The sequence below is a fragment of the Pezoporus flaviventris genome, unplaced genomic scaffold (assembly GCF_033815535.1).
Source record: "Pezoporus flaviventris isolate CSIRO_AGI_PZ_B2104156 unplaced genomic scaffold, CSIRO_AGI_Pfla_v1 ptg000002l, whole genome shotgun sequence".
NCBI lineage: Eukaryota > Metazoa > Chordata > Aves > Psittaciformes > Psittacidae > Pezoporus > Pezoporus flaviventris.
The window spans coordinates 81,302,742-81,325,148 of record NW_026892550.1 but is presented as its reverse complement, the minus strand read 5'-3'; the positions used below and the strand labels follow the sequence as shown (position 1 = coordinate 81,325,148).

Sequence of the window (22,407 nt, the reverse complement as noted above, 5' to 3'; positions counted from 1 at the left end):
GGGCTTCAGTAGCTGTTGGATATGGCCTGGAAAGGAGCCTTTCCAGGCTCTGACATTGTGAAGCACCAGGTTCATATACACATAAAAATGCCAAAACTAATCTGCAGAAGCATTTTGCTAAATTACAAAGTATGCAACCTGTTGTGTTTTCAAACCATGGAATGATGTTACAGCAAGTTGATTTTCTAGAAATAGCTAAGTGCTTATGGTGTTAGAAAGGTGTTTTATTGTTGGTTGTTTTTTTTTTTTTAATGCAAAGTTATCACTTTTATGTAGTGTGGCAGAAGAGGAAACCAAGAGTACCACAACCACAAGGGGAGCAGATGATGAAGCTGCATTGTTGGAGAGACTGGCAAGACGCGAGGAGAGACGTCAAAAGCGCCTTCAGGAAGCCCTGGAACGTCAAAAGGAATTTGATCCCACAATCACAGATGGGAGCTTGTCACTGCCCAGCAGGAGAGAAGTAAACAATGTGGAAGAAAACGAGATCACAGGAAAAGAGGAAAAAGTTGAAACACGCCGAGGACGCTATGAGATTGAGGAAACAGAAACAGTTACCAAATCATACCAAAGGAATAACTGGAGGGAAGATGGGGAAGAGGAGGAAAAAAAAGAAGAAAAAGACAAGGAAGAGGTACAGGAGGAGAAACCAAAGGAGGCCCCTGTAGAGGAAAATCAGGTAGATGTGACAGCAGAAAAATCCACAGATAAAGAAGAGGTAGCAGAAACAAAAAGTCTAGCTATAAATGCAGAGGAACACAAAGCAGAGAATGATACAAATGCCGTATCAGAAGGGGAGCAGAGTATAAGTGATACTGCAGATAAAGAGAAGCTTAGGGATGAGGAAAAGGCTGAGGAAGAAAGGAAGAAAGCAGAAGAAAGGGAGAAACTTGAGGCAAAAGAAAGGGAGAGGTTAAAAGCAGAGGAGGAAAAGAAGGCAGCTGAGGAAAGGGCTAAGGCAGAAGAGGAGGAGAGGACTAAAGCAGAAGAGGAGAAGATGGCAGCTGAGGAGAGGGCTAAAGCAGAAGAGGAGGAGAGGGCTAAGGCAGAAGAGGAGGAGAGGGCTAAGGCAGAAGAGGAGGAGAGAGCTAAAGCAGAAGAGGAGAAGAGGGAAGCTGAGGAAAGGGCTAAAGCAGAAGAGGAGAAGAGGGCAGCTGAGGAAAGAGAGAGGGCTAAGGCAGAAGAGGAAAAGAGGGCAGCTGAAGAAAAGGCTAAGCTAGAAGCAGAGAAATTAAATGAAAAACAAAAGTTGGAAGAAAAGAAAATAGACGACAAACAGGTAAAAGAGAAGAAAGCACAAGAGGAAAAACCTCAAGCAGCTTTGATAAGAAAACAGGTACAGTAAACATTTTGCACCAAAGTAGGACACCTGTGGCTTGTGAGAAATGTAATGCAAATTAAAAAAGAAAGATTGAATTGGAATTTCCTCACAAATCTATTCCTGCATTGAAATGACTAATACTCATGCTATCTCTCTTTTAAAATAAGCTCCTTACCTCTGCTTTCCAGTAACGTAGTGCACATGCCTGACCTCACTCCCTTGTTAAAAGAAAGCCTTGCATGTTCAGACCTTTGCATGTTTGCTGCCTTCTTTCTCAGCTGCTATAAACTGGCCTAATGCAGTAACACATGAAACGAAGGCAGGCATATCTTGGCACAGAATACTATGAGCACCTGGTAAACTGTGTGTGCTAAATGCAATCACAAGAGAGGGCGCTCTGCTGGGACATGTGAGCATGATGCCACACAAGGGAGAAAGGCCCATATAGGAGAATGGAAGCATTTGGAGAGGGTGGGGGGAGCACAACTGCACATGGGATGTGGACACAGAAGCATATGATGAAGATGTGCACACAGGATTGGTATATGAACACAGTGTGGAGAAACAGAAGCTATGTTTTCATATTAAAAGAAATAAATTATTTAAACCCCAAAAACCAAGGGGGAAGAAAAAGAGGTTAAAGTGGAAGATAAAAAGGAAAAGTTGCCAGATGAGAAGCTCCAACCTATCTCCAAAAAAGATCAGGTAACTTGTAAACCTTTGATTTAGGTGTTGAAGGGAAACTTGAGATAAGAAAATAAGTAAGGACCTATCACTCGAAGTTGCTTGTTCAGCAAAATACTTAAGCATTTGTTTCACTCCAAAGACATGGGTAAATCTACTGAAATAAATAGGGATGGAGCTACTCGTGCTTAAAATGAAGTAAATGCTTAAGTATTTTGTTCTTTTGGACTTTAGAACCCAGTCCTGTTTGTCTTAGAACAAATACTTCAGGAAAGTCATTTTGGTCAATAATGCAAGGGTGGTTTGCACCCGAGGGATGAATTTTTCAAGGCTATATCAACTAATCATCCTTTCTTGTTTTCCTCCCACTTTACTGTGAACTTTTTCCCTATGACTGAGATCTACTCTGATAATAAAAATAATTAATAATTCAGGTCCTTTGGCTACCTGACTACCCTAACTAATGATTTTCCCCAAAACTGCAACGCCCCATGATACAAACGGTGCATACCCAAGATTCTTCTTTTGTTTTAAAGAGAAAATCCACAAAAATTATTGCATTGCATTTCCACTGTAAACGCAGGAGCTGGTGCCATGGTGTTTTACTGTATGGTAAGTAGATAAGATTTGGGGACCATTTACTCTTCAGGTTGCAGTAGGATACAGGGAGCCATATTCAATATTGTGTAGCAACTGTGCTTTTGGTTCAGTGCAGTAGGTATCAAAATACCCCTGATTCTAATCAGACACTGAGATTGGTCAGGCTTTCAGAGATTTAGACCCATTTGTGTTCAGCCAGGTCTGTATAGCATAAAGGGAACCACAGTACATAGATCTAGCAACGGGCAGCTTGCTGCCTGTCCATCTGCTTGGGAGCATTGAGGGTTGTAGAGGATCTGGTCCAGGGTCTTTAGTTTTTTGATAAATTTGGAAAGTGGTGTAGATGCTTAGCTCACCCTCAGAGAGTGATGAGGACAAATTGTGTCGCAAGGTTTTATGTCAAGTCTGTTTTGATCATCTAAGGTATCATATTTCGAGTAAGGTACACGTGAGGTTGAAAAGGCAAATGAAGTCATGAAGATGGTTAGAATAAATGTTTCTAATGAACAGGGGGAGAGATCTGGAATACTAGAATGAGTTACTCTAGAAAGGGGAGGATTTAAATAGACCTAATGGAGATGCTTCAGAATAGTCCACTAGAAAAACTAAGCTATCACTCTAAATTAAGCCAATTGCAAAAGCAGAGAGAAGAGCTGAGCAAATAATAAGGAATGGATTATATTAAGAGATCTTCATAAGACAGAAATGGCTTTCATTTCAGTTCAGTTCATTGTTGAACGAGATCTTTGGATTTTGTAACTAAATATAAAAAGGAGGCTGTAACTAACCCCAAATATTGATTTTAGGGGTGACTTGAGACACAGTCATCCTGCTTTTGATTATGTGGAGCTCAGTCAACCCTCACTGGAGCCCTCATCATGCTTTAAAACTGAAACCACAGGGCTAAATTGTTCCAGGAAATTGATTTTTAATAGTTACTTGCAATTTTAGTGCTTCTATTTTTTGGTTGCTCAAGCTGAGACAATTTAAAAGTCCCACTTTAAGGGCATTGCTGAATACCCATCCACTGAAAGGTAGATCTTCTACATACACATCAAACTGAGCATTCAAAGTGTTTTGCTCAGTTTTGAAAATCTCAGTTTTTGCTTCTTGGCTTGTGAAGAAAAACTGACAACCTCAGGCTCCAAGTCAAGATCAGGCTCCCATTTCCACTCCTTCCACCTCTTCAAGGACATACAAATTCAATGAGGCCTATTTCTGAACCTTGTGTGCAGTTACAAGAATGGCAGTATTTCATGAACAAGAACCTGAGGGGACACGATGTACCTACATAATCAGATTTTGCTTTTGCAGTTGTGCAACACAAGCACATGTCCTTTCTTAATGTGACCAAAATAGGGCCCTCAAAATTCAGGTTTTGATCAAATCAGCAAGTAAAATCTGTCTCCTATTCTGAACTGCCCCACAATTTTTGGTTCTCAAAAGTGGCCTGGAAAGTTCATAAGTACAATCTTTCTCATGATGTGAGACTCCTGGTATTTCCTGCTTCCAGTTTGGCTAGACATGCTGCAACAGTTGCTTTTCTCATGGTATCTGGGTATGGTAGCTGGTTCTAAATGGAAACCCCAGACCTAGATGCCCGCATCTTTTAAGTCACCAAGTAGTTGAGCCCAAATAAAGAAACAAATTTGCCAAATGGCCCCAAACTCAGTAACTGATTCACTGTGGTCTGAAGGTGTTCAAATTCTAGATTCAGAAATCTCAACTCTCAAATATTAGCATAACATCCTAACAGGAAAGAAGCAGTGTAGAGAAAGATGAAAATATAAATAGATAAAGGTGGAAATTAGCTAAACATGATCTTGGTCATGTTCTATCTTGACTTGATGGTCAAGATCTGTGAGAGCACATGAACTGTCAGCTTCTGCTAAACTAGCCTGTAATTTAAGGAAACGCTGAGGCAAGGGAAGTGACTTTTTCTGTTGCCTGCCTTGGGAATGGGACATAATAGTTTCTGCTTCTGTGCCACTCAATCTCTGTTTTGACATTAAATTTAGTAGACGGATTGGGCCCAAAAGCTGTGAAATACTTCAGGAATATCTTGGTTTATGATCTTTTTGAACAAAGAGGCCAAGCTATATTAATTATTTTCTCAAATGCAGACACATTACTGTAAGTCCTACTGGCTTCTAAAATGTTATTTCCTAAACTGTTATTTTTTAAGCTATATTGTTTTAATATTAGTTTTCTCACTGATTTCAATTAAGATGTAAGAGATATGGCTCTCCCCAGTGGACTTCAATATATCAGGCAGCTGGAAGTATTGGCTTTTTAATGAGACCTAGAAAGGTCTAGATGAAAATCTCAGCAAAGGAAATCCTATGCTCTCAAAATCCCAACACACACATCCTGGCATGCAAATCTTGCAACAGTCAGCATTGCTGGTTTCGGTATCACCATGACTGGGACTGAAGGGTTAGGAGATCGCTAACAGGCAGCAGAGATTTTTGCTATGAACATGATGACTAGCTGCAGTCTTGCCCCTACTTGGGAGTACCCGAAAGATGTTGCTGTCAATCATTAGGCTCAATGAATAGCCCTGGTTGTCTCAGCCCAGCTCCTAGAAAACGGAAAACCATTCCTTGAGGCTACTAGTAATAATGGCCTTGTTTGCTAGCAGTTACAGCATCATAGCCAAAGAACGCACAGTCATGGAAACTGAACTCCCCTATTGCCTGTCAGGGTGCTTCTGCCAGGTCGAGGCTAAAGTCTGTTGGCAGGAGAGGGTGGGGAAAATCTGCACCAGATTCTCAGGACAGAGCAAATGCTTCTGTAAATTGTGTCCAGCATCCCTCATCAGTGGCAAATTTGCTCAAGTAGTTTAACCACGCAGTATGACCTTGTAGTGCGTGCCACCTTGGCATTGTCTGTCACATCACCTCTGACTGATTCTGGAACTTCACTCAGCAGCTTGATTCAATGCCTGAGGAGGACATACTCTGAACTGATCCTTTCTTGGCAAAGGTACTACATCTCCAGAAATTCTTGTTGCAGATAGGACTGTTATGGAAGTTCATTTTCTTTCTAGCTAGCAAATGGGATGGCAACCGACTTGCAAGGGAAAAAGTTGTTTATTTTTTTTCTAAAGGTCTTCACATGATTTTTCACAGAAGGTATTTCTTGCTTGCCAGATGGAATGTTCATCCAACATGGCAGATATGGGGAAAAAAAAATAAATTTGGAGGTAAATGTTTCATCTGCTGCTGTTGAAAGTTTACTTAGGCTAGTAGTCTGAATGGGAATAATTCCATCTGAGGATAAAGAATTTAAATCAATCCATATTCTCCTCCTATTATCAGTATCTAGCCATGACTCATCCTGCTGGGATCAGGCCATCTGTTGCATTGATAAATACTTCAAGCTCATAACTGAAGGAATACTGGAAAGTGAAATCTAGGCACTAATACTTGATTACTATTAAGACTTATAGGACAAAGCTTTTGCATAGGATTAAATAGTCATGTGTCATAATACCATCCATGGCTAGCCCATGGTAGGACTGTGGATTTTGCCAGTGACTTTTACTATGATGTGAAGATAATTTTGAGTTTTGGCTATTATTCTTGCAATAATGAAGTATCCATCTGCTGTGACAGTGGAAAGGGTGTGAACTTTGTGAGCAAGTCTAACTATTGGTGAAGGTACCTGACAATTGGTGAAGGTTATATGTTATTTTTATTGCACCAGTGCCCTAAACCTTGCATCAAGAGTGTATGGACAAGCATAGTCCCAAAGAGTTTGCAGAGCAGAATCTTAATAGGCAAGAGGTGAATCATGCTGCAGCGGGAGGGAAGATGGTTGGGTTCCCTCAGTGGGGTGCAGTTACAGCATGAAGCAATATGGTAGCAGTCCCATGGCCACAACAAAGTCTTCTTTCCCAGAAGACTGATTATTTTATTCAATATGTTTTCATCTTGAATTCAGATCAGGACAGCTGAGTGGTGGTTGGTCAGTTTAGAGCTTTACAGACTACTACTGCCGTAAACTCCATAAACATTTTAAAGACATTTTCTTAGTTAATTATTAATACCAAGAAATTTGTATTCCTCGGCTCTTATTTAGAATGCCTCATTGTGACATTTTGTTTGTTTTTTGGTTTTGTTCTATGATTCATGGTATCTCCTGAGCAGGTAAAAGATGACAAGGATAAAGGAAAAGCACCCAAAGAAGAAATGAAAAGCATCTGGGATCGTAAGAAGGGAGTTCCTGAACAAAAGGCACAGAATGGAGAACGTGAACTCACTGCCCCAAAACTTAAATCTACTGAGAATGCTTTTGGGTAAGTTCCAAGTAAGCATTAGTCTTGCTTATGCTATATCAGGGCAGGGGGGCATCTCTGCTTAATAGCCTTGTTGCTGCTGAGTAGAAGACTTCGGTTGGCAGTATCAGGACAGGCTCTAGTGTTCATTGGGTTGCTAGGTACAAAGTAAGGCTCTTGGCCTATTTTATAATGAACTGCCTGCACATTGCTGTGGTAAACAAAATGAAGTACAGAAAGCAGATGTGAATAGCCTTGCTCCCTCAGTAGTCTAGTGGCTGATTTTTGCTCTGCTGTGGTTTTCCTTCCTTGAAGGACATTTATTTCTAATATCTTCGCAGAGGCCAATAATGACAGCAGCTCAGATTTTGTGCTCTCTTAACTTTCTAAGTCAGATCTCAACCTTTATCGACATAACCTATTTCCAGTTTCCCACCTGCTTTTAATCAGACTTCATATCAATATGGAGAACAATCCAGTTCCTAACACTTGAAAGAGCTTCTCTATTGATTTCAAGGCAAAACTTACAATTAATGGCTTCTCTATAAAAGTGTTTTTTTCAGTTAGGAGAAACCCTCTCCTAGCCCAAATGTTCTAATTTTTCTCTTTTCATAAGATCTATCACATTTTGATTTTTCTTTTTATTTTTGAAAAATGGCTTTATGGCTATATTGGGAAATTCAATGAAGTGAGCAAATTAGTGAAAATTTTATTAAAGAAAGATTCTGCCTGCTAAAAGGAGGGGATACACAAAGCAGAGCAAAAGTTCCTATTTTTAGCAGAAAACCAGGAAAGAATAGCTTAGAGATCTGCTTAATTTTTTTTTTCTTCTGCACCTCTCTTCCTCTTTTTACACTGACAGAGGCAAAGAAAAGGTTAAGCTCTCCAGAGACTTTGAGAAATCTATGCATGGGATTTGCTGTTGTATCTCAGCATTCCCTTTGTGATTGTTCCGGGGAAAACAAACTTTCTCAGAATAAAATGCAGTTCAGAAGTCCCTGGAGACACCATGACCTAAGGCCAAAAGACAGACAGAGATAGACATGGAATAGCAGGAAATTTGCCTTGCTCAGAAGTGTCCTGCTTCATGACTTGGGTCACATCATCAATAACATGAGAATGGTTTTCTAAAAATATGTTGGTTGTGTTTTCATTTGCTTTACTTCCTGTGGGAGACAAGCTTTACTGGCAACATGCAGTTTCCACTCCTTTTTTTTCCTTTTTCTGTTTTTCTTCTATGATTTCCCAAATGTGGGAAGAAGCCTTTTTAATAGCCTTTCATCGTCTGAGTAGAAGGCTTGGGCTAGCAACATCAGCAGAGGCTCTACTGTTCATTGTGTTATTAGGTATGAATTAAGGCTCTTGGCTTATTTTCTAATGAACTGCACCCACGTCGCTGGGCTTTGTTTGGAAATACCTTCTTGTTTTTACATGAACATACCAGATACTAGTTAGGAAGCATGTAACTTGGCCAACTCTCAGTGGTGAGAACAAAGAACTGAATAGGGTAGTGGAGGATAGAGAAAATTCTTATCTGTGTCTTGTTTCTCTACGTCAGTCAGTAAGAGAAATACAGAATAAAGCCTCATTTTATGGCTTCCCCTTCCCATCTCCCCTCCCACCTGCCTTCCTCCCTATTCTCATACAGCACTGCAAAAGTCCTAAATATGATGTAACATGTTTTTTCACATTGTTATAGCATTTTTGGCTCCCACAAACCACTTCTTTCCTTTTCCTCTTTGTCTGAAAGCTGGCAACCAACTTTATTTCTTAGCACCAAAGAGGTGCTTACGAAACTCTTCCTCCACCCAGTATCTCAATACTAATTTCCCACTGTCGGCAGCAGAGAACAGATATTCCCAGAATCTGTTGAAAACAGAGTTTGGGAGGTGGAGGAAAATAAAGAGAAATACTGCCAGTTTATTGTTTGCTATTTTGGTTTGTGCAGAAGCAGTAGGGGAAGTCCTGAGAATAAAATATGAGAATAAAGCAGCATTAGAATAAAATAAGCTATAAACTTTAAATGTCCTTCTTTGTAAGACTTGAGGTCTCCAAACAAAAATGTTAAGACTAGATTCTACCTTTGGCTTTCATTAGTTGAAAGCTGAGAGTAGCTGTTAATTTTATTGAGGTTGCTTTCACTGAAGTCACTGAGGACTAACCTTTTTTTCTGTGCTGATATAAACCGGGGTGGCTATTTATTAAGAGAATCTTTGTAAACCTTATGGTTTTAGTTCTCTTAATTCTGAGGGCTATTTGCCCTTGCCAGAGATATCATTATGTCTATCAGGAGTGAGCTCTTGCATTTTCTTTGGGCCTAGATCTTTCAAGTCTGGGTGAGCTGGCAACAGAGATTTCAGAGACCCAGAGGAAAAAAAAAAAAAGAAGGAAAAAAAATAGTGAAGTTCTTAGGATGTTTGCTATAAAAGCCATTCACTTGCAATGAAGCAGGAAGGCTTTAAAATAGCCAGGGATTTCTCATGGCCCGTGAAGGATAGATGCACTGGAACCTTAGAAATATTTAGTGCTTTATTAGAGGCTTGTGGAACATTTTGGTTTCTCAGTACCTCTGCAAACCGAATCAGAGGTATTTCATGCTGGATGCCAAAAATCATACCTCACACCTCAGGTATTGGTACTCACTTTGTTTTTGAATGGGCCAAATGAAATTTCAAATAAAGTTTCGAATGTTTTCTCACAATGATTTAGTTAGTTGTATATGTATTTTTCATCAAAAAGCATGAGTTCCTTTCTTTAATTAGGTGTCATTACCTGATGCAAGCTCTTATTCATGGCCACTTACATTAACTTGATGCTTATGGCAGAGGGTGATCCTGAGGTTCTGCTTTCATGTTTTACGTGATTTCACTGCAAAACCACATTTGGGAATATGGCCTAGAGCAGAAACAGATTGTGATAAGGTGATATTAGGGAAATACATGTTGTGTACTTGTAACTCTAAGTGAAGAAATTGGGCATAAAAATGTACTGGAAGTACATACATTCAGACCTCTGAACCAATTTTTTCCTTAGCTTTGCTTTGTGATATTGCACTCTTGCATAGAAAAGACTTTGTAAAACAAAGTAAGAACATTGCAAAATAATTGCCAGGTCCTACTACTGAAATTACAAACTTGCACAGCTGAAGTACAGAAGCAGAATTCATATAATAGCATCAATCTGGTTATGTCATTTTGCAATATAATTTTTTTAATGATAAAATTCTTAAATCATGCATGTTGTGCTAGAAATTAATTTAATCCAATTTGGTAACACCATGTGAGGGCAAAGAACTCTGTGTTAGTATATTCTATTGTGATATTAAAACCACAGGTAATTCAGCTCTGGTCCTACAGCCTGTGTTTTATGGTTAATTCCATCTAGATGGAATCTGGTATCTATCTGAATGAAGAGCTCTTTTGTAGGATTGGGTATGATTCACCATATTGTAAATTTGTATGATATTTGTTCTTCATGTTGTCACCTCTAATCTGATTGTCTCTAAAAGTTATTGTTATTGTTGGAATGCTTAATTTGTACCATTTTGTGATACTATGCTCTGCAACGCTCCGGTTGCATTAATGAAGCCATTAATATCCAGCTTTTTCAAATGCCAACAGAACAGAGAAGAAAATGTTTTTTTTTTAATCCATAAGTACATTCCCTTTCTCTCTCTTGTAGATAGCTGATGTCTCTTAGCTATCTATCTCCTTGTCAGCAGTATATTAAATACAGTCAGGGAGAAGCCATTTGTCTAAACACTGAGGTGGTAATTATTTAACTAGGTGATGCTATCTGACTCTGTTGAAAGTATGTACTTCACCTATTTAAGTTCTTTGGGATTTAGGTTTTTTAGGTATTCATTCTTTCTGCCTCAGATATTAAAGCTGGTTGAAAACTTCTGGTTTGCTCCTGTAGAAAGTTGCCATTAATTAATAATTTCCAATTCCTTAATAAAAAGTCATACTTTCCCTGGAAAATGTTTGATGAGCCTTTCTGCTCATACAGGCTGAGAGAGTTAGAGTGATTAAGTGTTACAGGTTAGGCAGGACCCTTTTTAGATTTTTAAAACATTGTTGAAGCTGTGAGATTCCCTTCCTGCTCTTATATCCTGCTTTCCCCAAGTAATTTGTTCATCCCCAAAGATGTTTCTCTTTTTTTTACAGGGTTTATAAAAAAATACTTGCCTTTGAAAGCAAAGGATTAGTGTGTCTTTCATCACACAGAACACAGCATAATATTTTTGCTATGTGATTTTTATATGTAAATTTATCCCATTTAAAATCAACAGAGAGGAGTTATAGCTTTCCACTGCTTTGTCTGTATGGGTGTAATAGGCTTTTGAAAGTGTTTCTTCTGTATACCGCACAGCAAAGGTGTGAAACTTACAGTTTACTGTATACCATAGAGATGCTGATGAGATACAACTCCTCTTGCTGAAGTTACATGATACGTTAAATATTTCAAGCTCAGTTAACGAATTCTCCTAAAAATGGAGCTGGCCTGAGTTCTCAGGCAGGGTGGTGCAACTCCTGTGCACACAGATACATGAAAGACTCTTTCCTCACCGGCAGTGGGTGGGAGAGCTGCTCCTCTCAATACCCCAGCTTACTAACTCCTGATGAAAATGTTTGGGGCCTGTCATAGTTTGCAAAGAGCAAAAGGTCTTATAAGGCAATATCTCTGAGTGACAGGCTCTCATGTTGTTTCTGAGTGCATGGCAGCAGGTGGATCTGGCCAGAGGAAGGCAAAACCCATGTTGTATCACCTTCCTTTTCATTTTTTTCCCAGACGTTCCAATTTGAAAGGGACCACAAACGCTGAGGAAGCAAAGCTGGGCTCCCAGGTTGAGGTTGCAAAGCGACTAGAAGATCAGCGCCGTCGCCGAGGCGAGAACGACGAGCTTGAGAAGCTGAAGGAGAAGCAGCAGGAGGCGGCAGCAGAGCTGGACGAACTGAAGAAAAGGCGGGAGGAGCGCCGAAAAATCCTGGAGGAAGAGGAGCAGAAAAAGAAGCAGGAGGAGGCTGAGAGGAAAGTCAGAGAGGAGGTAAGTATAAAATATGAAGTATTCGATTCTGGTTTTATTCCCTTGTTACTGCTTTACTTCCACTGGCCTTGCAATAGTTAGTAACACTTTACAGCAGTGTCTGTAAAGACACTTTAAAGCAAAGAAGCGGCTGTTGGTCAATGGGTCTGTATTTAACAAAAGGGTAGAATGATGCCATGGGATACCCTTCATGGGCAAGGAATAAGCATGGAACAAGGAAAGCAAGGCCAAACACAACCATGCATACAGGCCAAAGTGTGCTGCTGCTTCTTGGTTCTAATGTTGCTGTGTGGGGAGCTGCTGCTGAACCTTTACTTCAAATAGTACCCTTTTTCTGGGCCCTCTGGGTTTTGTTCCTTTCTGAGCATTGCTGTTTCTTAGCATCTGTCAGGAGATGGTTTGTTGCAACATACCTTGACTTTGAATATACTACCCAGCATTAAAACCATCCTGTTTTTTAACCTTCAGATTTAACTAGAAGTATACCATATTTGATATCAAGTGACCACATCACATAGATGGGTCACACCCAAAATAAAACATGTAATCACCCAGGGTAGAAAGAAATTCAACAGTTCTAGCCTCAGGAAATACAGGGCTCTAATATATGTCTTCCTGAGTCAGGATTTAATCTGTGATAGCTATGAATTTTTCATCCTATTGGGGATGCAAAATATCAGGAGCAGTGTTATAGCCACAGAGTTCTTAATTTCTTTGGGGTGTCTTTTTGCCATTACACAAATTGAATTACAAAGCACATGTAAAAGTTTATCTGCTGCAGATGAGCTGTAATGCTAATGTTATATATAGGTATGATGGGCTACATCTCATTAGGAAGGCATTCTTGCCTATTTAAATATTGAGTACCCAAGCACATCTGTTTGCCTGTACTTTCTCTGCCAAGGGACTCTATAAATAGGATTTCCAAACCTCTGGTGCATCATTTAGGAATCTTAGTTGTTTGAAAAACAAATAGTAGATGAATAATAATAGTGTTTGGCAGCTGAATGCCGATTGCTTTTAGTATGCTAAGAAATTTACAGTAAAACTGTACCTTGCGGGTCAGATGCTGCTGACCACTGGTTACAATGGTTATGCTTTGAGGCTTCTGGTTTGGCTTGTAGCTTACGAAGTAAAAATTAATGTTCTGTCTTTGGAAGAAAAGATGTAAGCATTTAGTCTTCACTTTTTTGGGCACTGATTGATTTTTTCTTGTTACATATTCTTAACTTTGGCACAAGTGCCAGAGTAGATGGACAGAACAGGAAAATGATGATACAGGAGGATATAGAGAAACTGAATTTGAGTGGTTTTATAAATGTGCTTTTTTTCTCTCTTTATATGGCACTGGTAGCACTACATGGGAAAAATCCGGTGACCTCACTGTGAGGAGACACTAAAGCAGCACCGACTAGCTGCCTTTCCTACTTCCTTAACATTGTGATATTATGAGTAGCAGTACATTGCTAGGGTTTAGATAGGTCACTGAATTTCTTTGACTGGCATAAAAATCTGTTCTTAGAAAATGTGGTAAATGTTTGCAGGACTACAAAGCCATGTAATGGTAATGTAGTTTCTGAAAGAATAAGTGACCTTTCATGTTTTTACAAGGAGGAAAAGAGGAGGATGAAGGAAGAAATTGAAAGGAGAAGGGCTGAAGCTGCTGAAAAACGTCAAAAAATGCCAGAAGATGGTGTATCTGAAGACAAGAAGCCATTTAAATGTTTCAGTCCTAAAGGTTCATCTCTCAAGGTAACCTCCCTGCTAATTTCTATACAGTACATAAAAGGTAATGGGGGTTGCAGTTCAAACCAACAGCCAAAAATCAAAGCAGTGTGGAAATACCTGAAATCAGACCTGTGACAATGCTCTGAAATAAACCTTAGCCTGAAATGTTTTGCTGAAAACTTTGTTCACTGGCATGATTGAAAATTAGAGATCCTTTATAAAACCAGAATCTAGACTGTTTACCTGTTCTTGTTGAAGAAAAATGTCAAAAAAAGTATCTTTACCTTCAAGATAAAATTATTTTGGAAACTTAGAGCTGTATTACTGTGTTAATTTTCCATGCTAATTTATTATAGGAATACTTTGCGAGCTGGAGTAGATAAAGATCACAAATGTTCTCACTCTCCTTCCACGTCCATAATTACTTTCTTCCTTGCCAGCTTACTTTGTCTTTAAATGTATGCAGCCTAATCATCATAAATTGAAACTGCCCCATGTGGGAGTTCTAGTTTATGTTTAATTCTTCTAAAAATAACATCTAGAAGTACTGGGCTGGATTTCATTTTCTTACATAACAGGAAAAAAACCCCAAACTTCTATCACTGCAGGAATTTCTAAGTGGTCTTCTGTGGCCTGTATTATACTGAAAGTCAGATAAATCAATTAAATGGCCTTTCAGCATGGAAGAGGAATCCTGGCCCAGCTGAAATTACCGGGAACTTTGTTTTGGTATTCAGTCCACTTGCCTTTTCAGCTCAAGCTCTAACTAAAGATCTATTAATTGTTTTCAACTATTTTTCCTTTTCTCATTTTGTGTCATTAATCATTTAAGAATCCAAAGTGTTTGTCAAAAAAAGGCCCCTTAGTGGGCATGAGGAGAAAAAGGAATCAGGCAGGAGGCTGTCAGGTAGGAACTCATTGAACCATGAAGTGGATCTCCATGGGATTAAGAACTGTATTTGTTGAATGACAGACTGCATTTGGTCAAAATCACATTTCTGGTCACAGTAAGCTACACTTCGAACCAATCTGGATCTTCAGCCCCATGCTGTTTTGGGTTCAGTTCTAGCAAATGCAGTCAGTGTCCAAATGCTTTTGACTGGAACTTGCCTTTGAGTTCTCAGATACATTTGAACCTGAAATATAATGACAAAATGCATATAGCTCTAAATGAAGATTGCCAAGCTTTATAATATGCTCCTATTGGATAATAGGAACGAATGGTCTTGCCATTTTGGTTGCAAAAGATCGTGTCAATAACAGACACTATAAATGTACAGCTTCTTCCCAACCCTCCTGGGAGGGTTTTTTTTCTTCTCTCTGTTCATTTAGATGCCATTTATGACATATATTTGGAGCTCTGGTTCACAGATGACTCAGAAGAAAGGAAATTATACTTGAAAACACATAATATATAGATCATAATTTTGGAGAGAGTGGGAAAAACATGATTTGGCAGGAGGTTAATAACTTTCAGAACATTTTTGGACCAGTGCTACACTATTCTACTATTCTAAGTGGTTTTTTAGAGGAAAACTGGAATTTTCCAAATGTCTTTAAACATCCAAGGTCCTTTTTTTTTTTTATGGTGATAACTGATGCTGGGCTTTATGGCTTTTTAGGTAGAAGTTTTTAGTTACAAAAACTGATACATGCAACTGTACACACTTTTTCTCTGTTTCTATCCCTGGGAAATTGGTCACACTGTATGTATTTCCTCCAGTGTCTGTGGGTGGCCAGAATAGATATGTAATGCTGTTGAACTTCACGCCCTAAACTGTTTCTTGGCCTTCTGTGATCAATAGCTCAGGAGAGAATAATATCATTTTAATAACCTAATGTCAAACTTAATGTCAAACTTCAGCTTTTAGAAGACAGGATATTTCATTACCTTTCATTTGGACAGACTTCTCAGGCTGGTCTAACCTGGCTGGTGCATAGCTTTCTCATTGTCTGTTATGCGCTTCCCAAGTTATCTTTTGACTTGTAAAGCATCTGGCACATATTTTCTCTCTTGATGAATGTATCATCTGGTTAGATGTGTCATGAGTCATGTGAGAGCCCTAAATACACAACTGTGGGTGGGTGGAATTAATAATGAAAAAGGGAGGCTCAGTATTAAAATACTGTGTGATACATGTGCACATTCTGACTTCTTCTAGATCATAATCTGGAATAGCATCTTTTTCTCCTTCCTTGTCCTTCCTGATGTGATAAGTTTTGGGGAAGAAAAAGAAGTTCCTGGGATTAACTATCTTAGATAAGGGAAGTAGGGCATGCTGTTTACTAAGTGAACTAGAAGAACAAAAGAAAGGAGATAAACTGAAAAGCAGTGTGACATATTAACATCTTAATGGACACTGCATTTATCCATCAGGCAGGGCATGGGCCAGCAGGATATGCAGACCCAGAATTGAAAGAGCAAGATGTGCAACCCATCTCTATGTATTGCACGGCTCGTGCATGTACCTATATAAATGTAGGTATAAAAACACAGGCATAATATGCACATATCTAAAAAGAACTACTGCCAGGCCTCTAATAAATCACAGCCTACACAGTGTTGGCAGATCCTGTTGTTTTAACTGTTAAAGACAGTATTTCCCTGAAACTTGAGACATTACTTCAGCACAACTATCACATCAGCATGAAGTCTTCCCACTGACAGCATGAGGGCTGGTGCCTTCTGAGGGCACAGTGAAAAGGAAGCATCGAAAGTTCATCACTAGCTCAGGGACAGAAGCAGCTTGGATTTCTCAGGGCTAGTGGGGTCCCTGTGGGCCATAACAGCAGTACCAAACCTCTATTCAACCTCTGCCCTCTCTCTTGGTTTATTTTATAAGGACAAAGACTGGAGCAACATCTGCTGCTCTCCCATCCTGCTCTAGCTCATGCTTTCACTGGTTTAGTTCACACAAATGGTGCTGCAGTAGAAGAATGAGATTTCCTGCATAATCTTTGTTCATTTTCCTTTTTAGATAAGTTTATTCCTCATGTTTTCTTTGTGAAGAAGTGCTACTGACTTCTTGTCTAACTATTCTCTAGGTCAATCAGGAGAGAACAGGATATTTCAGTACTAAGTCTCTTCTGGGGGGCGAGCGCCACCACTACAGAAATGCAAAAGCTGTTAGGCATTGAAGGGGGGAAGCACAACAGGAGCCTGGGAGCCTGCGGTATCTCCTGTCATTGTAGAAAACGTCTCCTGGGAAACATGGGCTGATGCGGCATCCTGCACTCTCTACAAGGCAATGTTGACAGCTGGGCCAGAAGATAGGACTTTTCAGGGCTTGAGATTTCTTTTTTCTTAGAGACCTGTCTTGTCCTATCTCATGATCTCAATACCTGACAGCTGGAGCAGTGACTGGAAAGAGACTGCAGCCAATCAGTTCTTTCTAGATGAGCAGCTCTTGCAGCAGAGGGAAGATAGAGTGGTAAGAACACAATTTGTGACACCTATATTTCCCCCATCTTTGATGCTGATGGCAGCACCTCTAGTCTTCCAGGTAAACTGGAGTAAATTGGTGCACTGCACAGGTGCTGCTGATATCAGCTAAAAGCCCAACTGTACTTAATGAAGCAAAAGAACACATGAGCCACTTGGGGAGGAAAAGGCCCTTTACTCCTAGGTACTGCCACTACAAATGGCTTTCCATTAGGTTCTTCCACCTGTTGGGCATGAGGCAAAATTAGAGGGATTTCTGTTTTCTGTGTGCATTATTCCTTTTCATTCTTGACCTGTTTTTTGAGAAGAGTTTTATTATGTATGAGTTTACAACACTTTCTGTCACATGACATCTAACAATCAGTTTTAAATTCCCAAGAATCATTTGATACATTTGTATGAAACAAATTTTACTGGGAATATCTAGATGTTTTTAGTTTTCTGAGACATTGGCTCAAATTGCGTATTAATTCATTTCTCTTTCTGTTTCTGTTCTTGGAGAATATACAGATGGAAGTCAGTGTACTTTGAGACCCACACTTCAACTGCATTTTTAATAGGCAAGGCATTTCTTGCACAATCAGTGAACAAAGCATGTCTGTGCAATATTGAATGTGGATAAATGCATATGTATATCTCTGTACAACATCTTGCTTAATTTATTCCTTGCTACCTATATGTACTGACCCCGCAGAGTAAGGCCGTAATTGGGTGTGAGAATTGAACCATTGGTTTCATTTCATCTGACTTTACCAGCAGAAGGGTACATGTCCACCTAAGCATTTTGTTGTCTAATCTAAACTTCTTCAGTAGTTAACAGAGTGGGAGCCACCCTCAGTGGACAAGCAACCCCACCTTTCCTAGGGTGAGGTGAGCTTCTCGGCCTCTCCACTGGCTGTAGAAGGAACCAAAATGAATAATTTTGACTAAATGCTTAACTTTCAACAACTCAGGTTACGTGGGAGAGATGCAGCCCAAGATCCTGTGCTTTTTCTCTCTGGTCATAATTTAATTAGAGGCTGCATTTTTTGAAGTATGTGTGTCTTGTGTCAGAGGTTTGGAATTCCATGGTGAAAAAACATAGTCCAAGCTCTTTAATAAGATCCTGTTTAAATGAACGTATTGAAAAAAAATTATTTGTATTTCCTGGTCTCAAACTGAGAAAATATCTTTCATTTTGCACTAACCACCTTGCTTTGCCTGTTTCTCTTACAGATCTATTTTGTAATACTCTTTACAGTATGTGCCACACATTTTAAAGTTTATGCATGGAGTTTATGTGGTGTGTGGTAGATATATGACCTTTAGATGTTTCTGTGCAGTCTGAGTGTAGTCAACCTATGTGTTGAATACATGTGTGTATACAGGTGTGTTTTCTCTAAGTGTATTCAAAGTGTGCTTCTGTTTCATGCATGTTGTATTTTGAGGAAGATGCTCTAGAACAAATTCTCGTATAAATGTGCAGAAAATGTGTTATCTGTCCACACAAGGCACCTGGTTCAGATCTGGGGGTCGCTTCCTAACTCTGCTTTCCTCTTTAACTTATTTTCTGGTTTGCTTCCTCACTCTCCTGTTCTGAACAATCCATGACTTATTCCTGAAATGACTCAGGGCAGGTGCTCTGAGAGCTGCTGTTTCCAGCAGGTAAAGAATGACCCCATGTCTTTTTACTATGACATCACGAATACATGTCCCTCTTCACTACAACCTATCCCCCTCTTACACCAATGCCTAATGAAGCCAGATTTTCCTGCTGTGTGGAGACATCTCTCCCTCCTTAACATAGGAAAACTAGAAAGAGTCTACTGTTAGCCCCTTTGAAGAACTGTCCCTCTTGTAAGATTTCAAGTTGATTCTCAGTTCATCGGAATTATGCTGTCAATAAATTATTAGTTACCATTAGTCCAGGTTCTTTGAGTCAGTCCATATTGTTTGTTCTTGGGGCCAGCCAGGGTTTCACTGATGTAGCTGGGGAATTACCCATTTATACACAGCAGGGGAGAAAACAGTGACTTTTGTTGGTGGTGTAACTCATCATTTCAATGAGGATTTTTTTTTTTAAGCTTTTTGTGGCCCAGAAATCAGTGTTTTGGGGAAATTTTCCTCCTATACCATATTCGAGGAGAGGTGACTAGTTTAAGTTAGATGTGTCTAGTGACTTTTCATCTAATAATTAACTTGCTTGTTTTATGGCAATGCCGACTGTATTTGCTCTGGGTGAAACTAAGTTGGGAACTGTTGAAGCTGGCAGAAGAAGACCCGCAGATCGCGACTTGTGCGCACGGCGGCTCTTCAGCTCCTGCCTGGTGTACTGCTGCCGCCTTGTGTCAATAGCGCGTAGAGAAACTTGGTACACACCCGGGCAAAGCCCATCTTTCCACTCACGGCTGTGTTTAGATCATGAATTGGTAACTAAAACTGTTAATGTAAATTACTCTGTAAATTGTGTGTATTGGCGCTTTAGAAGTGCCCTTGAGTTGGACAGATGATAGCTGGAGTTCCTCCAGTGAGCTTGTTTGGCAAATTCTGCACTGAAGTGAACTGCTGAAGTATTTGCTTGTACAGACTTGAGAAATAAAACATGCATTGATGGGATTGCTGTGGGATTTAGTATTCTGGTATAGCGTGCTAAAGGCACCGAGGAGAGCCATTTAAAGGAATGGCTGTCATTGCCTAATTTTAAAAGCGTGAATGCCTCAGCAGTCACTGTTCAAGTAACTTGTAAATGGACAACACATACTGAGCTGGGGAATCCCCAGGAAACCAGCCAGGCTAATTAATAGTCATTTCTATCCCCTGGAGCTGCTTTTGTATATTTTACTCTTAAGTGGAACTGTAGATCCTGGGACAAGAAATGGAACAATGCAATGTGGAAGACACTGGAGGAGGTTTGCAAATAGGCTGCCCTCATCATTAAATATTTTAAAACTTTATTCAGGGATGGAGTCTTTTTGTTTTCAAATTATTGAGACATTTGCCATAAGTCGTATGAGAACTTCATGGTTATTTTTCCCTGGAAACATGACAATATTTTCCTATACACAGACTAGAAAATAACGATGAAATATGAGATATTAGCTTGTATAATAACAGCTGGTAAATATTGACTCAGCAATGACCCTGCTTGAATATGAGCAGGGTACAGGCTGATTGTTTTTTTTTAGAGCTCAAATTCAATTGTCAATATCCTGCAAGAACATGCATGAGGTAGGGTACGTAGCTAACCCCCAAACCTGGACTAGTCTGATGGTTCAACTCAGAAAATGCAGGAGATATGGAGATATGAGGAAATTTTACACAGATTTTGTGAATATCAACCCCTTGCACAATATGAACTCTTCTCTCTATATTGGTGATTTATTCTCTTGTTACAAATGAGGCCCTGAAGAAATATGCAGGATGCAAAAAATTAATGCAGAAAATATATCCGTAACAGGCTCCTAACTATAAATCCTGTGTTTGTGTCTGTGGTGATTTCTGTTGGAATGCATCTCTTTCAGACTGGCCTTTTGACATTTGAAATGACATTTTAGCCTGGCCTTGTACAGGCTGCCTTTTTGTTAACTTTAACCATACAGCTCTTGTTTCTCTTTTTTCTAGATAGAGGAGCGAGCAGAATTTTTGAACAAATCCGCTCAGAAGAGGTAAAGCAATGAAACAATAAGTTCAGTCAAAAAGCAGTGTTCAATTGGAGGGATTAATAATTTCTTTCTCCCTTTTTTCTATTTGTACAGTGGTATGAAACCCACCCATACAACTGCAGTTGTCTCAAAAATTGACAGCAGGCTTGAGCAATACACTAGTGCAATTGAGGTAAGTTAATTCCGCGTCTGGATGGCTCTAGTTAGTAATGGCTTTTGAGATTTTCATCAGCCTATGTTTTACTGTTCAAGAATTGCAGGCATTTTTGGTCACAAGCCCTTTTTCAACATGACTTCGAGAACAAAACACTTGAGGCACACCTATAACTAACTTCTAGACATATATCTAAATAAAACCTCAGATTTCTATCTTTCCTTTCATGCTATAATTTACTCTGCTTTGTAAGCTTGGAGTAGCTTTTGAAGGACTCAGTCAGCATTTCTTGAGTGACAGTTGCATCCTCTTTTTGGCTGCTGAGAGTACTATCAGCAGAGAGCTGATAGTCAGCCTGAGCAAAGCTGACTTAGCTTATTTAGGAGAGCAATGAACTGGGCCTGTGCTGCTGGCTGGCACTTCAGAGTGAAATTCCTTGGCAAAGAAAGACACTTCAGTGAACTAGGGATTTAAGTAGTGCAAAGAAAAAAACAATCAGAACAAAATGCTGAATTTGACCCCAGGTGATTTTGACAAGTTGTGGCTAATAATGTGCCTGGAAGACAGAACTGAGGGATTTTTCTTTTCATAGTCCAAGCAAAAATAGATGCTTGCTTTTTTGTTTTAAACTGTTTTCATAAAGGAGTGAGTGTAGGCAATGTGGAAGCTACTAGATAATGTAGCTTAGTCCCCTATTCCTTAAAAAACTGCCTCATTCAAAATATGCTATAACTGCTGAATTTTACCCCTAGAATCATGATGTTGTCTGTGACAGAAGAATCAGAGTCTGATGCTGAATGACAGAGCAGTCTTTTTCCCCTGTCTCTGCATAAGGATTTCCTTAGCAGTGTCCCTGAAAGAGCCATGAGCACGGGATGCAAGTGCTAAGACTTGGAAGAGGACAAATGAAAGCCTTGGAGCAGTTGTGTGCTGAGCTGTGGTTTGCAATAAGCCTTAGAAACTCAACAGATGCAAAAATCTAAGTGATTGCAGTTTTCATAGCTGGTCATGTCAAGGGTATAACTGCAAATCAAACTGGGAAGAGTCTTAGTGACACCTCTTGAGCTGGGTTCTCCTTCCTATGATCGTTGTTAGAACCACTTATAACTGCTGCATTCTCCAGCACTGCCCAGAGTCAAACCACTCTGCAACTCCAGCTCTTAATGCCAAAATCAACTGGCCTTAATTCTTCTGCAGGGCACAAAGGCTGCAAGACCAGCTAAGCCAGCAGCTTCTGACCTTCCAGTTCCAGCTGAGGGTGTCCGTAATATCAAGAGCATGTGGGAGAAAGGGAATGTTTTTTCATCCCCCTCTGGAACAGGAACACCAAATAAGGTATGTGTTTAGTTTTACATAACGATTATAAAGAATTATGTTATGTGCCTGACATTGCCATTCATGTTCCTATGAGTAAGCCTGGCTTCTCCTGTTAACATCACTGGTAAAGAATATCTCAAAGGATCCTGAGGTCTTCAAAAAAACCACAAAATTATGGGGCTGCAATATTGAGT

The 22,407-nt window shown here is 39.6% G+C and overlaps 1 protein-coding gene across 13 annotated transcripts in view; it reads left to right on the top strand.

Moving 5' to 3' along the window:
• Nucleotides 1-22,407, top strand: part of CALD1 (caldesmon 1) — a 253,249-nt gene that overhangs the window by 223,541 nt on the left and 7,301 nt on the right. For 8 of the 13 annotated variants that reach the window (XM_061444728.1, XM_061444730.1, XM_061444724.1 and 5 more), the window contains 8 exons: nucleotides 277-1,336; nucleotides 1,943-2,026; nucleotides 6,757-6,905; nucleotides 11,676-11,931; nucleotides 13,543-13,683; nucleotides 20,702-20,745; nucleotides 20,836-20,914; nucleotides 22,094-22,231. In XM_061444728.1, coding sequence (XP_061300712.1) covers nucleotides 277-1,336; nucleotides 1,943-2,026; nucleotides 6,757-6,905; nucleotides 11,676-11,931; nucleotides 13,543-13,683; nucleotides 20,702-20,745; nucleotides 20,836-20,914; nucleotides 22,094-22,231 — 1,951 coding nt within the window. Of the gene's footprint in view, nucleotides 1-276; nucleotides 1,337-1,942; nucleotides 2,027-6,756; nucleotides 6,906-11,675; nucleotides 11,932-13,542; nucleotides 13,684-18,316; nucleotides 18,410-20,701; nucleotides 20,746-20,835; nucleotides 20,915-22,093; nucleotides 22,232-22,407 lie in introns of those variants that run through there. The other 5 variants (XM_061444736.1, XM_061444737.1, XM_061444733.1 and 2 more) reach the window with 4 other exon arrangements.